The sequence below is a fragment of the Fragaria vesca genome, linkage group LG3 (assembly GCF_000184155.1).
Source record: "Fragaria vesca subsp. vesca linkage group LG3, FraVesHawaii_1.0, whole genome shotgun sequence".
Taxonomy (NCBI): Eukaryota; Viridiplantae; Streptophyta; class Magnoliopsida; order Rosales; family Rosaceae; genus Fragaria; species Fragaria vesca.
Window position 1 is genome coordinate 12,732,931 of NC_020493.1, and position 17,354 is coordinate 12,750,284.

Genomic DNA, 17,354 nt, shown 5'->3' on the forward strand with positions numbered 1-17,354 from the left:
GGAATCAAATGGAAAGTCAAGACTCAATTTCAATTCCTAATTTAGAGGTTGCGAGGCTGCTAGAGAATAAAACCACATTATTGTTCAATTATGGTGAAGCACAGAAGCAGACTACAGAGCTAGTGTTTTCCTTTCTTGACTAGAGGTTCTAGATCAGAGTGACTACTTCTCATGCTATAAAGTTTGATCATACAATTGCTTAACATAATCATCATCCTTAGATGAACAATCCCACTCTCTTAAGAAAAGAAAATAAGGCATAAGCCCATACCAGAGTAGCAGACTACCTTGGGACAGAAGTAATCTATCTCTTGTTCACAAATCTGCATTCCAGCCTACAAACTTTGTTGTGCAACTGCAAACCATACTTCAGAAGCTCCATACTCAACTGAACATAAGCAAAGACATTGATCGAACTAATATGCAGATAGGCACTGGATGATAATAGAATAACTAAAGCAATCATCAAGGAACCTAAACAACAATCATCAAGGAACCTAAACTACGCAATAAAGGTTATCCATATCTTTCCCAGCAAATATTACCGATAAATCTGGATGCTGAAGTTTTTTTTTGTTTTTTTAATAGAATGATGAAGTTAAATATAAGCATTTACTGAATAAAGAGTTTTTGTATTTGCGTTATGCAAACTGATGTAAAAGTCATAGCTACTGTTTCAATCAGGAAAAAAAAAAAGTCATAGGTACTGGGAAATACTTTCCAATCAAACAAAAATGATAAATGTGAATCGATAACCCTTTAGGACATAGATATCTAACATATATATGATATAGAAACCAAATGTGCCCATAATTTTGCAACAAGGAATATTTACATTGTGTTTTAGTGGTGGACATACAAACAGGATTCACAAAACATCCAAGGTTGCTAAAGGAACAGCACAGCCAGCACTGCAGCAGTTTTGAATTTCCTAGAGGTATTGAAAAGTATTTATTCTAAGTATTCCATTAACTTCAGACTGAATCTTTAAGCCATGCTAATAATACAGGATCTTTCAACAACAAATCAACAATCGAGTCCATAGTAGATGCATCTGCTGAGAAACCCCTCTCACGCATATATATCTTGAATAAGTACTGTAGCGGATGATTGGGTTATAGATCCAATCATATTGAGAACACCCTTTTTGTTCCATTCCTCTAAAAAATATTTTTTCTTCACTTAATATCCTCCTTTGCAAAGTCCACTAATCAATATATTGTATGTCCTAACGACAGCTTGAACTCCTTAGTCCGCCCAAATTCAAAATGTGAAAGAGCTAAAAATGCTCTTTCTTACAAGTTCACTGCCATTAGGAGAAGTTACCAATTCCGAGTGCACATTGGTTCGAATTAGTACATCAAGATAGAAAAACTCAGTATCTGTGCTATCTTATTCAATGAGGCAGTCTTTCATACCATCAACTTGAATCAGGCCTTGGTTGAGGCCATCTTACTAAACCAAGTATAAGGCAAGTAGTAGCCTACACCCCCACCCAACGATGATACAAATGAACACAGAGCCTATAAACTAGAAAGATCAATTAAAATAGTAATTTTGTGATTGCAGCATGCTGACTGTGCTGCACAGAAATAATATTCTGACCTGACCTCATCACCCTCTAAAACAAGCTCCTTAAGAGAACAAACCTCCAGCTACACTATAACCAAACCAAATCATTTCAAAGTTCCACACAGACAAACAAACAAAACCACAAATCGCGCTTCTTATTGCTTTTTTGAACACAAAAATCAAAAAGTACTTTTATTGCTTCAACTGACCTTGGTCCAACTCCAGTTATCATAAGAAACTAAGATCTCTGGGAATCGTAAACCCCCATTTTCAACAAAGCTTAACAAGCTTTCTCAGCACCCGCCTCATGAACCCTGTTTGCCTGGCCGACCTGGATGCATACCTACAATTTATGCTATAATTAGTCACAGCATATCTTACAGATATTACAAGACATACAATTTCATCTATCTGAAGCAAAGCGCAAAAGTCAAAGAGAAGTTTTACATCAGAATCTCAGATCCACTCCTTCTCATACTGCTATTTAACATTAATCATACGGTTCCATTCTTACGATTATCCTATTCCCTTCTGCAGATGATATATAGTACTACAACAAACAAGAGCTACATACAGATTAGAGCCAGGATAACCTAGGAGTCCTGAAACAAGCTATATTGGATAACTGATGCATATCCCAATCTAAATCTCCTTTGGGTTAAACAGAGGTAACACTCTCATTCAGACAATATACTAAATCTGCTCTGATGCAGCATCCTAAAAGTTGGGAATTTCCATATGGCAAGGCAACTGTCAGTACCAAAGCCACAACAAATATATTACCCAGAGATACAATAGAAGAGATCATTTGCAAGAATCAGTTAAAAATTGGACCATGGATAATTCACTAGTTTAGGACATTGATATTAAACGCAAAAGAACTAAAAAGGAGGAATAATTGCAAAGTCATTTTTCATTGTCTTACCAGATGAATGAGTAATAATTCTTCAGATATACATATGGCCAGAAACTAATATCCAGTCTATCATGCGAGTGTAGACACACACACACACGATCATAACAATATAGAAACCAAATGTGACCCAAAATTGGAGAGCAACAAAGGAACTGATATTATGTTTCAATGGTAGTCTTACAAACATGATTCACGAAACACCCAAGATTGCTAAAGGAGCCGGGCTACAACAGTTTCAAGTTTCCCAGTGAAATTGAAAATATATATTTCAAATATTCATTTAACTTCGGACTGAATTTTTAAGCCATGCTAATAATACAGGGTCAACTTTATCCTTCGACAACAAATCAAAAATCAATTCCATAGTTGATGCATCTCCAGAGAAACCCCTCTCTCTCATTTCTTCAATTAGACTTGTAGCACTCGATGTCTCGTTGTTATTGAGAAACCCTCGGATAATAGTGTTATAGGTGCAGCCATCAGCAGAACAGCCTTTTTGCTCCATTTCTCTAAACAACTTTTCTGCTTCAACTAATATGCCACCATTACAAAGTCCCTTGATCATTATATTGTATGTCCTTACATCAGGCAGTACTCCTTTCGATGACAAACCAGAGAAGACGTCTGTTGCAGATTCAATTTTCCCAGCTTTGAACAGAGCTCCAATGATAATATTGTAAGCTACAATATGTGGTTTCAACTTGTTCCCTTCCATCTCTCTAAGCAATTCAATTGCCTCAGAAAGTTGTTGGTTGTTACAGAGGCCATCAAGTATAATATTATAAGTTTGAACATCTGCAAGTTGGCCACGATCTTGCATCTCAGAGAACAGCTTTTCTGCTTCTTGTAGTCTCCCAGCTTTGCAAAAACCATCAATAAGAGTGCTATAGGTAATGGTATTAGGAACAATTCCCCTACGAGGCATTTCGTCGAAAACTTCTTTTGCCTCATGAATCTTTTTCTGCTTGCAATATCCGTTAATCAATATGCTACAGCTATGAACATTAACCATGGAGCCCTTGGCAACCATTAGATCAAAAACTTGTTTCGCCTCGTCCATTTCTCCTCGCAAACAGTGACCATCCATAAGGGAACTGTATGTAATCGTGTTAGGTTCAATTCCTCTTTGAATCATAATCTGAACCACACTTCTGGCTTGCACAACCCTCCCTTCCTTACAAAGGCCATCAACGAGGATATTGAAAGTGATAAGATCTGGAAAGATACCTTGACTCGCCATTTCATTCAACAATCTCCAAGCTTCTTTCCACCTCCCAATATTGCAGACTCCTTGAATCAATGAGTTGTAAGTAATAACGTCCGGAACAATACCTCTACCAACCATTTCCGAGAAGAGGTTCAATGCTTCGTCAACCAGTGTATGTTTACCCAGGCTGTCGATGATAGTGTTATAGGACACTGTGTCAGGCTTGCATCCATATTCTTCCATTTTGCCAAGTAATTGAATAGCTGCAGTGTTGTTTTCCATCGCGCAAAAGCCCTTGATTAGTGTGTTGAAAGTAACTACATCCGGCTGGCAATGACCTCCCACCACCATTTTGCTGAAAAGTCGCGCTGCATCAGCCACTCGATTTCGGAGAACAAAGCCGTGAATTAGAGTGGCGAAGGTTGCAACATTTGGTTGAAGACCCAATTTGAAGAAGTGGGCCAAGACAGACAAGGCATACTCCATCTGGTTCAAATGACAGTAGCAATTGATGGTAATGTTGAGAGTACAAGCATCAGAAGCGATTCCCACGAGACCCATTTGTCTCTTCAAAGAGAGGACTGCTGGAAATTGTTTGAGTTTGACAAGTTGGGTCAAAATTTTATTGAAAGGGATAACAGGAGGCAGAGGACGCGACTGAATCATTTCATCGAACACCTTCAAGGCATCCTGCACATTACTCACCACTCTGTGCTTTGAGGGTCGATTCCCTAGATGGTTCTCTCTAGACTTGTTTGGCTTAGTGGGAAGAGAATGAAACAAAGCAACAAGAGGAGTGAAGTGAAGAAAAGGCATACCTCTTGTGGCTCTGCAGTAAGAACTAGAAGACGTGTTCGCCATCATTTTCATCATCTCTGGGTCTCGACTTTGGAATGGGTATCTATGGGATTCACTGAGAAAGCACAAGTCTTCAACACTCTCTGTATCTCAAATTTGCTTTGCTTTGCTTATTGGTAGTTGCTAGTTGCTACACGCTTTTGCAGCTTATGTACTATCCTTCAGTCTTCTTCCTTCAGTTTTTCTTGTTCTTTCGTTTTTTTTTCTTTTTGACTTGGTGTTAACTCAGTTATACATTTCCTGATTCACCAATTCCAATTTTCAAACAAAAAAAAAACACAATTCCATTTTGCAGGTGATGGTTTGTTCCCTGTCGACTCTAAGTCTCTGGTAAAAGACCTTGATGGACTCGATTTCTTGTCGAAGTGTTTGTTGGCCTAAATTACCATAAGCCAAACTCTCTTCTGGTTTATCATGATATCGGTGGGTATGGCGGCATCTACTATCACGAGGCCAAAATGCCTTTGGTGACATCCACTATTTCTTCTCATGATGTCTTCTTGTGGAGGTTGGGAGAGTGTCTTCCTGATGTGTTATCAGTCACTCACCATGAGTCTATGACAGGTAACCCAGACATCGGTCTACATGATGTATGTCAGAGACGAGATCTGTCATGCTCATAGGACGGTCTATAAAGTCATTGTTTATGCTTGTATGTATAAGATATAGATTGTATCTACAATAGTGATCCGCATATGATAAATGGCTAATATTAAACCAGTGTACATGAACCACTGTGCATGTACAAGGTAAATAACATTTTTGTTCGGAAGCTGTTGTTAACTATAACCCATTACATTAACCCATGTGGTGCAAGTACATGAACGCAGGCTAAGTTTGTTAATTGGAACTCTTTTCTGGATTATAGCCACATCGGTGTGCTATATTGTGAGACAAAATGGCTTGGCAAATTTCTTCCAACTCTAACGACCCCAACTGCATCCACCAACACTTCATTAACAAAAGCAGCCCTTTATGCATGGAACACACACCTCTTACAGTTAGCCCTTCAAAATTATGAGCGAACTTTGAGAAAAATGAATACAGGCAACCATTGGAAACTGAACTTCCCTCAGATATCACACCAGCCATGAATTAAACTTCGAAACAAAACTTTCCTTGTTATGCTACTTTCAACATATACATTCATCAACATCTAATACACACCAAGAATAACTACATATACTGGCTCTCTAGAACAACCAAAACATGTACACGAAATGTTTAGAGCGATACTTGAAATACCAAAGTCGGGTATAAACAGGCTTTGGTGGCGTTCTATAATGTTTTCAATGTCTTTTTTTTGTTTTGTAAAATGAAAATGACATGAAAACGTGTTCATTAGCATATATTCAAAAATGCGGAAAATGATTTTCAATTTTACACGTAAAACGTCAAATTGATGTTTTCACATTTTCATTTTCATTTTTTAAAAAACAAAAAAGAATATTTTCTAAATCTGAGACTCAATATAAAAAAGAGTACGTACTCTCTCTTCCATCTCGTCACGCCGCGTCTCTCTCTCTCTTAGGTCTAGTCAATTTCTTCTCTCATTGATCTCCTCTTCCATCACCAGCAACTTTTATCAACAAAATTCTTTTTATACTAATTTCTTGTGCATTCTTTTGTGCTTTTTAATATATACAAATGCTTTAGAGTTTAAGGAAGTTTATCGCACAGTAGGATCATATTGCTCTCATGTATGTACAGTAGGTCATATTCATTCAATTTGGTGAGACTTGATTCTTGAAATCTGTGCCGTTTGTTCTTTTGTATTTGTTTGAACTATAATATGAAGGTTTTTATATTATGAAGTGGGGTTAATAATATCAAGCTTGATCTCTATATTTTCTGCATTTTTGTAAGGTAGTACCAGACACATATATGCCGTTTTCGTTGTTAGAAATTCATGCTAAACTACCAGACACATTTTCAATTCTTGAAAATACAATCTCGTTTTCTCTTTTTCATTTCCAAAAATCATTTTCTGAAAATTATTTTTGAAAACGTTACCGGACATGCCCTTAGATTTTCTCTTGTAGCCACTTTAGATTAGCTTTCCCAAACATTTACAATTAGCAAACTAGTAAGTGTATCTGTGCAAAGACTGATGCACAAGAAACTCTCACCAGCTGAATATGACGATTTCAGCTTAAAGTCTGTACATAACATTACTCCAGAATCCCCATAACACTATGCCGGAGCTTCTCCTCCAGATAAGCACTCATCAGCACACATAATCACAGTCATAGGTAAGAATTACACACTTAGACATACCTTTCCAGGCAAAGATTAACAAGTAAACTGGGTTGACCCGAAATATCGGAGTTAGAATTTGAAAACCTTTTGAGTTTTCACCTTACAAACTGATATGAACTCATATTTACGGGTACCTACTTTTCCATAAGAAAAAATCACTCTAGGTAGTTGTCATGGAGAAGCAATTACTGCCTTAACCACTAATGTACTAAACAGAAGGAATAATAATGTGGTCAGTTATGTGTCGTCTTACCCACTGAATGAGTATGACAGATATATACTTGTTTCCCTTAAGTTTTCTCTCAGATAACTAGGGAGAGTGGTTCAAGTATTACCTGGCAAGATTGCCAACTTCTGACTTCATCAACCTCGCAAACAAACTAATCGAAATCAAACTATTGTACAGATCTGCAGACACACAAATAAAGACATAAAAGGCCCTTTTTAAATGCACCTGGCTACGACAGAATTAATACTGCTAAGCTCCTCTGGCAAGACATGAGTAATATGCATCTTCCAAGATAGTCCCATATGACAATACAAAAGGCAAAATGTCTGGATCATATACAAAGTTACAAACTGACATTGTATCTTCAGTAGACGGATAAATTAATATCACACATCCAACGGTAACGATAACGATCATCAACTCATAATTCTATAACTAGCAGCTTATGAATTAGCTAGAATTAGTCCATAGCAAAGGAAGTTTCTGATATATGACATAACACTGCTAGGTGATTTACAATTAGTCGCCAGAACCAGTTCAGAGGAAGAAAAGAAGCAGTCTGAGTAAACTCGGTAAAGAGAAGTCTCAGAGTTTACAGTTGAAATATTGAAACAGGTCTGCTCAAATAGGTAACCCATAATGGCATAAAGCTACAGAGTACAGACTCTCTAATCTAAACCCAATGAACCCTATACAGACCTTCCAATAATCCAATCTAAACCTAACCATTTCAAAGCTCCACACACCCAAACAAAACAAAACCACAAATTGCGCTACATATTGTTTTTTTTTTTTTTTGTTAAACTACAATAACTAACCGTCTCAAAAAAAAAAAAAAAAAAAAAACAAAAAAGAATTAAAAAGTAACTTTTATTTGCTTGAACTGACCTTAAGTCAAATCCAGTTATCATCAGAAACTGAGATATGTTGTAATCGTAATCCGGGGTAATCCCACATTTTCAACAAAGCTCAACAAGCTCTCTCAGCACCTGCCACATGAACAAGAAGGGTGGCAACACTGTTTGCCTTGCCCGCCTGGATACATCCTTATGCTACAATTAGTCACAACATATATTACAGAGATTATACAAGACATTAAATTTCATCTATCCCATCAATCTGAAGCAAAGCGCAAAAGTCAAATATAACTTTTAGATCAGATTAATTCCTTTATCATACTCTGCTAATTAACATTAATCATACAGTTCCATTATTCAATAATATACAATTCCAGTCTGCAGATGATGAACTGCTACAACAAGAAAAAGCTACATAGTGATTAGAGAGCCAGGATAACCTAGCAGTCCTGAAACAAGCTACATTGGATAACTGATGCATATCCTGATTCAAACAAGCTCCTGAATCTGCTCTGATGCAGCATCCTCATAATTGGCATTTTCGATACTGCTAGTATAAAACCACAACAATACATTACCCATACATACAGTAGGAGAGGTCCTCTGCAACAAACAGTTAGAAAGTGGACCATGGATAATTCACTAGTTTAGGACACAGATATTAACTTTTTAATTTCCTAGTGAAATTGAAAAATATCTGTTTCAAAATATTCATTTAACTTCGGACTGAATCTTTAAGCCATGCTAATAATACAGGATCAACTTTATCCTTCGACAACAAATCAACAATCAATTCCATAGTTGATGCATCTCCAGAGAAACCCCTCTCACACATTTCTTCAATAAGACTTGTAGCCCTCAATGTCTCGTTGTTAATGATAAAACCTCGGATAATTGTGTTTTGTTCCATCTCTCTAAGCATCTCTTCAGCTTCAACTAAGAGGCCTCCTTTGCAAAGTCCACTGATCATTATGGTATATGTCCTTACATCAGGCTGAACTCCTTTTGGTGATCTTGCATCTCAGAGAACAGCTTTTCTGCTTCTTGTACTCTCCCCGCTTTATAAAAACCATCAATTAGAGTGTTATAAGTAACAGTATCAGGAACAAGTCCCCCGAGAGGCATTTCCTTGAAAATCTTGTAAGACTTATCGATCTTTTTACTCTTGCAGAGGACGTCTTTGAAGCATTTCGTCGAACACCTTAAAGGCATCCTCAACATACTCGCTTTGGGCTTCGAGGGTCGGTTTCCTAGATGGGTCTCTCTAGATTTGCTCGGCTTTGTGTGTAGAGAATTAAAGAAAGCAACAAGAGGAGTAGTGAAGAAAAGGCATAGCTCTTGTGGCTCGGCAGTAAGAACAAGAAGACGTTTTCGCCATCAATTTCATCATCTCTGGGTCTCGACTTTCGAATGGGTATGGGTCTATGCCTCTATGGGATTGACTGAGAAAGCTCAAATCTTCAACTCTTCGTATCTCAAAGTTGCTGTCAGGGTGGAAACCCTAACTGGAAAGAACAGTTGGAACGAAATTGCAAAACTAAAATAAGAAGAAAATGAAGGAATGAAACTAAGCAAATTGCATGAGATCCCTAAATGCTGCCGAGCAGCTAAATATAGTTGTAGGAAGCTATAATAATAAGAACTCTGAAGTGGTGGACTAGTCGAAGATTTTTCGGCTTATCTCATTTTTCGATCTTATATTCATGTATTGACCGTTTAATTTATATGTATTTATGAGCAGATTATTTCTGTAAATTTTCAGCCATATTAAAAATCGTGAAGATATTTGTAAGTGTAACTTACCAATTATGAACTTGAACCGTTCATGTTTGACATATTTAGTTTGTCCATTAATTTAATTTAGTTTGTTACCTTGACGATCACCGATTAGTTGTATCCACTTAACTTAACACGGTTAGTAACAACCTGTTTTGCTTAATTAAGAAAACATGTGCAAAGCACGTGCACACTAGTGACCAGGAATCACAACCAAAGGAAATAATTCCTAAACAATTCACTCTCTGGGGAAACAAGCCTGTCCTCAAGTTGCTGAGTTAAAATCTGGTAACCTGGTACGACCGTTCGAATACTCTCGGCCGCCTCCCATATTGCCTCCTTTTCAGAAGAACAGATCCTTTGAATTAACCATTTGGTAACTGGTGTATTGCCTTTCTAAAACATCGTTATTGCGAAGATTGCAGTTGGCCAGAAGCCGAGAAGCGCTGAGAGATTTCAATTCTGAGTCATAACATGATGTTGGTAACTGTTGCATGCCTGCATTGTCTTTCTAAAACATCATTATTGCTAAGATTGCAGCTGACCACAAACGCTGGGAGATTTCAGTTCTGAGTCATAACATGGTGTTCCCTGTGTTAATTTGTTTCTAATTCTAATAGTTTATTTTGGAATTTATATGTATGTGTTCTGATCTGCACGTTATACGTCTGTATACATGCATCTTCCTATGAAAATTAATACTGGAAGTAATCACTTTATAACATGCACACGTATCCAAACTGTATACACAAAATTGTAACAGAGATAGTGATAGCAAACAAGGGAAAAAAATGTAAAGGTGGCAAAGCCATAATGATCTTTTCTTCATGTGAAACTCAATCTCCAGAGAAACCCCTCTCACTCATTTCTTCAATAAGACTTGTAGCCCTCGATGTCTCGTTGTTATTGATAAAACCTCGGATAATTGTGTTATAGGTGCAGCCATTAGCAGAACAGCCTTTTTGCTCCATTTCTCTAAACAACTTTTCTGCTTCAACTAAGATGCCACCATTACAAAGTCCCTTGATCATTATATTGTATGTCCTTACATCAGGCAGTACTCCTTTCGATGACAAACCAGAGAAGACGTCTGTTGCAGATTCAATTTTCCCAGCTTTGAACAGAGCTCCAATGATAATATTGTAAGCTACAATATCTGGTTTCAACTTGTTCCCTTCCATCTCTCTAAGCAATTCAATTGCCTCAGAAAGTTGTTGGTTGTTACAGAGGCCATCAAGTATAATATTATAAGTTTGAACATCTGCAAGTTGGCCACGATCTTGCATCTCAGAGAACAGCTTTTCTGCTTCTTGTAGTCTCCCAGCTTTGCAAAAACCATCAATAAGAGTGTTATAGGTAATGGTATTAGGAACAATTCCCCTACGAGGCATTTCTTTGAAAATCTTGTAAGACTTATCGATCTTTTTACTCTTGCAAAATCCGTTAATCAAAATGTTAAAACTCTGAACTTCAACAAAGAAGCCCTTGCTAAGCATTAGATCAAAAACTTGTTTGCCTTGTCCATCTCTCCTCGCAAACAGTAACCGTCCATAAGTTCACTGTATGTAATGGTGTTAGGTTCAATTCCTCTTTGAATCATAATCCGAACCACACTTCTGGCTTGCACAACCATCCCTTCCTTACAAAGGCCATCAACGAGGATATTGAAAGTGATAAGATCTGGAAAGATACCTTGACTGGCCATTTCATTCAACAATCTCCAAGCTTCTTTCCACCTCCCAATATTGCAGACTCCTTGAATCAATGAGTTGTAAGTAATAACGTCCGGAACAATACCTCTACCAACCATTTCCGAGAAGAGGTTCAATGCTTCGTCAACCAGTGTATGTTTACCCAGGCTGTCGATGATAGTGTTATAGGACACTATGTCAGGCTTGCATCCATATTCTTCCATTTTGCCAAGTAATTGAATAGCTGCAGTGTTGTTTTCCATCGCGCAAAAGCCCTTGATTAGTGTGTTGAAAGTAACTACATCCGGCTGGCAATGACCTCCCACCACCATTTTGCTGAAAAGTCGCGCTGCATCAGCCACTCGATTTCGGAGAACAAAGCCGTGAATTAGAGTGGCGAAGGTTGCAACATTTGGTTGAAGACCCAATTTGAAGAAGTGGGCCAAGACAGACAAGGCATACTCCATCTGGTTCAAATGACAGTAGCAATTGATGGTAATGTTGAGAGTATAAGCATCAGAAGCGATTCCCACGAGACCCATTTGTCTCTTCAAAGAGAGGACTGCTGGAAATTGTTTGAGTTTGACAAGTTGGGTCAAAATTTTATTGAAAGGGAAAACAGGAGGCAGAGGACGCGACTGAATCATTTCATCGAACACCTTCAAGGCATCCTCCACATTACTCACCCCTCTGGGCTTTGAGGGTCGATTCCCTATATGGTTCTCTCTAGACTTGTTCGGCTTTGTGGGTAGAGAATGAAACAAAGCAACAAGAGGAGTGAAGTGAAGAAAAGGCATACCTCTTGTGGGTCTGCAGTAAGAACAAGAAGACGTGTTCGCCATCAATTTCATCATCTCTGGGTCTCGACTTTCGAATGGGTATGGGTCTATGGCATTCACTGAGAAAGCTCGAAATCTTTTCAACTCTCTGTATCTCAAAGTTGCTGTTAGGATCGAAACCCTAACTGGAAATGAAATTGCGAAAGAAATGAAATAACAAGGCAAATTGATTCATGAGATCCCCAAATGCTGCCGAGCAACTACCCTTGGACACGTGTCCATCATGTAGTGGCTAACCTGAATCATCAACCTACTTAGCTTAAACTCGAAAACATGTGCAAAGCTCGTGCACACTAGTGAACGTAATAAGATCTCCTATGTTGACCAGGAATTACAACCAAAGGAACTTCCTAACAATTCACCTCCGGGGAAACAAGCTTGTCCTCAAGCTGCTGAGTTAAAAAGTAATACTCCGGGGAATCTGGTATGAATACTCCGGCCTCTGTTAGGGATCTAACCCTGAAGACTTCAGAAGAGAAAACTAAGAAAGCTAGAAAGCAAAAATGAAAATAAGATTCAATATTCAGATAACGTTTACACTGTAGCTGGACTCCAGCTATATAGTTGAAAATAAACGACAATACGATAATACGACATGGTTTACATAATTGGGCCTAAGTTAGGCTTTTACAAACTCGGATAGCTATTATGGGCCTGGATGGCTTGGGCTACCTCAAAAACGCTACAGACAAAATGCCGTAACATTCCTTCCCCTTTCTATAACCATCTCCTCCACTGCCTTGCAAGAAACCTCTCACAGTCAATGACCTTACCGTCTGCATTGATCAATGAGTCTGCAAACACGCACTCGTAAGCTAGCTTATCATGAACACTTGTTCACCCATAAAAGCAAATTGGCCAATATCAGCGAATTTATACTCATCAACAGCAACAAACATCTCTTCCCCTGGTTGTTGAGGTAACAAGTTAATTTTGATAACTTTGTCTTCTTGTTGCTCCTTATATGTCAAGCATCACCAACGAGAGAAGAAGGTGAGTGATTCAGAGGTGAAACCCTCCCAAGAATATAATCGACATCACCATCACTAAACTGATGTAGTACAACGGCTTTGAGTACTATTGCAAATAACAATAAAACTACCCGTAGACACAAGCCATTCAATCTGCTGACTTCCCCGTTTGGCCTCACAATTGGTTTCAAATTATCAAACCACACCATGGTACCATTATGAAAGTCCACTTCCCAGTCATGGTTTAAATGTATATCAGCTGTGGCTCTGACTCCAAGTTTAGCTTCCCAAGTTCTTGCAAAATTAAAGTCAATCAGACTAGCAAGAGCTCCAGTGTCCAGCATAGCCTCCTCATGCGTTGTGGCACTTCTACAAGACTGTACTCCCACAACAAGTAGCATCATCTGGTTAACACACTTAGGATAATTTTCATAGGTGCAGCACCTTGCAACTTCATTCAGACTCATAGGCTGCAACCCGAAGCCGAGATGCTCTAACATTTTGATGAAAAAGAGCAGATGATGCATACCTTAGAACTTTCTCATGATTACCCACAATACTAATATTTTTTAGACCTTCCAAAACAGCTACACAATAATCATCCTCAAGAAGTTCCACATGTAGATGATGAGCCAACATAACCAAATTCTCATACATACCCTTTTGTCTCCCAATCATACTCTAAATTGAACCAATCTCTCCTGCTATGAGTCCATGACCAAGATGAAATATGACTCCATTGTCATTCACCAGTAAACTAATAAATGCAATCAAGATGATTATCTCAGTTTTCTTTGCAAACTCTGCCAAAGAAAGTTGAGTCCCACCCACTGAAAGAAAGAGTTCATTTGTTGATCTCTGATGCTCTCTCAGAAATAAACATACTACTTGAGCCAAAGAAGCTGAATGTTGCGGTGAGAATATATATATGATCTGACCAATTAAAACAGAAATAAGCATAAAAGGCACAGTGAACAACTGCAGGACAACTCCTATCCCCTTCTTCTCCCTAAACATCGATCCAATATGTATCACCATTCTGAAAATTATTAACCATGCTCACACCATTAGGAAGCAACAGTTCAGCATTTTCCACTAAAGAATTACAAGATGGTTTAGTTCCTTGCTCCAAACTATCCATTCTGAACGACTCCATACATCCTGTCATGACTACATTCCTCTCTTCTCCATCAGTTTCCTTTTCAAACACTTGGGAAATCAATTGAATTTTCATCAATGTCATTGAAGCAGTGATGTGCCTCAGATTTTATTCCCCATTAGCCATTTCAGAAATCAATTCGATAATAGTTGAATCTGTAGCACCTGCTAACATGGTAGCATCCTGGACATTAAAGTCTAATTTCCTGATTCAACACTTTTGACAATCGATAACTCAACCATTTAGCCAACAAATAATTCACATCCCCATTCATTTTCTCAACCATATCATCAGGAGGCCAACTTTCTTTTCCAACTTTGCACGTCAAGGAACTAGGATTAAAGAGCTTAATCACACCAGACAAGAAACACTCAAAGGCATCTCTAACATCTTGAAAATTTAAATTCAAAGTAGTGAATACCTGTGACTTTGACTGTGTGTTAGATGGAGATATCACCATCTCATTGTTAAGCTTGAGCACTTCCTTGACAGAAGAACCCAGCTCCTTTGCATTCCCTGCATGAGCAAGCTTGGCATGAATTGTTGATTTCCATCTCTCCCATATTCTCTTGGATACCATTTCAGATTTCACATACAAACTTTTCTCCACACCCGTAAGGCTGGACCGCTTATCTTCTTTACAAGCAACACGAGACACTGCTATGCCATCATCAGATATAAATTTTTTATTCATATTCAGCAACTTAAAATCAAGTTTCTGAATCACAACTTGTGCCAACACTCGGGCTGCAGCTCTTTCTATTGAATTGGAGTCCAATTCAACCTCCCTTAACCGCGGAATATCCTCTAACCCCTGGCTGATATGAATAATGCATTCATCCTTGAGGTCATTCTCAAGTGGACTACTAACAGAACCACCAACAATGTCCCCACTATGGAATCCAGATTACTCGTTTCACCTCCATTGATAGTACTGCTATAGGCTAATGATGCAGTTCATTGGCTTGTTTTACTTTAAGCTCAACAGACACAGATGTAACAGATTTAACATCATAGCAGCCCTTAACATGCCTAGACTTGTCCTCTAGTTCATCCATAAAATGAACAGTTTTCTCAATTCCCTTCTTGACTAAGGCGTGATTTGCACCAGAAATGACAGTCTCAGGCTAATTAAACTCTCTTCCATCCGCACTACTCACATCCATCCTCTCTTCAATATTCTCTCCATTCCCATGAATGAAATTGGCATCAATACTACTTAACTCAGTGCCAAATTTAGAACCCACACCATCACAATCATGATTCAAACAGAAATGTTGAAAAATATTTAAATAATATATTCAGTTAACTTCGGAATCTTTAAGCCATGCTAATAATACAGGATCTACTGTATCCTTCGACAACAAATCAATTATTAACTTCATAGTTGATGCATCTCCAGAGAAACTCCTCACACACATTTCTTCAATAAGTACCACAGCTCTCGATGTCTCATTGTTATTGAGAAACCCTCGGATAATTGTGTTATAGGTACAACCATCTGGATAACAGCATTTTTGCTCCATTTCTCTAAACAACTTTTCTGCTTCAACTAAGATGCCACCATTACAAAGTCCCCTGATCATTATATTGTATGTCCATACATCAGGCAGTACTCCTTTCGATGACAAACCAGAGAAGACGTCTGTTGCAGATTCAATTTTCCCAGCTTTGAACAGAGCTTCAATGATAATATTGTAAGCTACAATATCTGGTTTCAACTTGTTCGCTTCCATCTCTCTAAGCAATTCAATTGCCTTAGAAAGTTGTTGGTTGTTACAGAGGCCATCAAGTATAATATTATAAGTACGATTACTTGGAAGTTGGCCAGAAGCTTGCATCTCAGAGAACAACTTTTCTGCTTCTTGTTGTCTCCCCGCTTTATAAAAACCATCAATTAGAGTGCTATAAGTAACGGTATCAGGAACAAGTCCTCTAAGAGGCATTTCGTCGAAAAGATTTTTTGCCTCGTGAATCTTTTTCTGCTTGCAATATCCGTTAATCAATATGTTACAGCTATGAACATTAACCATGGAGCCCTTGGCAACCATTAGATCAAAAACTTGTTTCGCCTCGTCCATTTCTCCTCGCAAACAGTGACCATCCATAAGGGAACTGTATGTAATCGTGTTAGGTTCAATTCCTCTTTGAATCATAATCTGAACCACACTTCTGGCTTGCACAACCCTCCCTTCCTTACAAAGGCCATCAACGAGGATATTGAAAGTGATAAGATCTGGAAAGATACCTTGACTCGCCATTTCATTCAACAATCTCCAAGCTTCTTTCCACCTCCCAATATTGCAGACTCCTTGAATCAATGAGCTGTAAGTAATAACGTCCGGAACAATACCTCTACCAACCATTTCTGAGAAGAGGTTCAATGCTTGGTCAACCAGTGCATCTTTGCCCAGACTGTCGATGATGGTGGTAAAGGTCACTATGTTAGGCTGGCATCCTCTTTCATCCATCTTCCCGAGTAACTGAATAGCCAGAGTGTTGTTTCCGATCGCGCAAAAGCCCTTGATTAGTGTGTTGAAAGTAAATACATCCGGCTGGCAGTGACCTCCCTCCACCATTTTGCTGAAAAGTCGAGCAGCATCAGCCACACCATTTCGGAGAACAAAACCATTGAGAAGAGTGTTGAAGGTTGTGACATTTGGTTCAAGACCCAATTTGAAGAAGTGGGCCAAGACAGACAAGGCATACTCCATCTGGTTCAAATGACAGTAGCAATTGATGGTAATGTTGAGAGTACAAGCATCAGAAGCGATTCCCACGAGACCCATTTGTCTCTTCAAAGAGAGGACTGCTGGAAATTGTTTGAGTTTGACAAGTTGGGTCAAAATTTTATTGAAAGGGATAACAGGAGGCAGAGGACGCGACTGAATCATTTCATCGAACACCTTCAAGGCATCCTGCACATTACTCACCACTCTGTGCTTTGAGGGTCGATTCCCTAGATGGTTTTCTCTAGACTTGTTTGGCTTAGTGGGAAGAGAATGAAACAAAGCAACAAG

General features: G+C 38.5%; 3 protein-coding genes across 3 annotated transcripts; all 3 read right to left on the minus strand.

Moving 5' to 3' along the window:
* Nucleotides 1-1,877: 1,877 nt before the first annotated feature.
* On the minus strand, nucleotides 1,878-4,556 carry LOC101300993 (putative pentatricopeptide repeat-containing protein At1g12700, mitochondrial-like). Its single transcript, XM_004295703.1, has 2 exons — nucleotides 3,716-4,556; nucleotides 1,878-1,915 (listed from the first exon to the last, which is right to left on the minus strand). Exons 1-2 carry the CDS (start codon nucleotides 4,554-4,556, stop codon nucleotides 1,878-1,880), a joined length of 879 nt encoding a protein of 292 aa, XP_004295751.1.
* A 5,954-nt stretch (nucleotides 4,557-10,510) lies between these two features.
* Nucleotides 10,511-13,675, minus strand: LOC101301280 (putative pentatricopeptide repeat-containing protein At1g12700, mitochondrial-like). The gene is made up of 4 exons (XM_004295704.1): nucleotides 13,183-13,675; nucleotides 12,560-12,694; nucleotides 11,191-12,329; nucleotides 10,511-11,104 (listed from the first exon to the last, which is right to left on the minus strand). The coding sequence occupies exons 1-4, from the start codon at nucleotides 13,673-13,675 to the stop codon at nucleotides 10,511-10,513; spliced, it is 2,361 nt and encodes a 786-aa protein (XP_004295752.1).
* An 849-nt stretch (nucleotides 13,676-14,524) lies between these two features.
* LOC101301570 (putative pentatricopeptide repeat-containing protein At1g12700, mitochondrial-like) lies at nucleotides 14,525-17,123 on the minus strand. Its single transcript, XM_004295705.1, has 2 exons — nucleotides 15,754-17,123; nucleotides 14,525-15,227 (listed from the first exon to the last, which is right to left on the minus strand). Exons 1-2 carry the CDS (start codon nucleotides 17,121-17,123, stop codon nucleotides 14,525-14,527), a joined length of 2,073 nt encoding a protein of 690 aa, XP_004295753.1.
* Between the last annotated feature and the right edge of the window lie 231 nt (nucleotides 17,124-17,354).

Coding starts and splice junctions, on each gene's coding strand:
- LOC101300993 (XM_004295703.1), bottom strand. CDS start 4,556: ATGGCGAACACGTCTTCTAGTTCTTACTGCAGAGCCACAAGAGGTATG. Junction 1,916..3,715: donor GAATGAAATGGCGAGTCAAG/GTATCTTTCCAG, acceptor CATAAATTGTAG/GTATGCATCCAGGTCGGCCA.
- LOC101301280 (XM_004295704.1), bottom strand. CDS start 13,675: ATGTTAGAGCATCTCGGCTTCGGGTTGCAGCCTATGAGTCTGAATGAA. Junction 12,695..13,182: donor CTCACCTTCTTCTCTCGTTG/GTGATGCTTGAC, acceptor TTTGCTTTCTAG/CTTTCTTAGTTTTCTCTTCT. Junction 11,105..11,190: donor TGCGAGGAGAGATGGACAAG/GCAAACAAGTTT, acceptor GGATTTTGCAAG/AGTAAAAAGATCGATAAGTC.
- LOC101301570 (XM_004295705.1), bottom strand. CDS start 17,123: ATGGGTCTCGTGGGAATCGCTTCTGATGCTTGTACTCTCAACATTACC. Junction 15,228..15,753: donor GTGGTACTTATTGAAGAAAT/GTGTGTGAGGAG, acceptor TGGATTCCATAG/TGGGGACATTGTTGGTGGTT.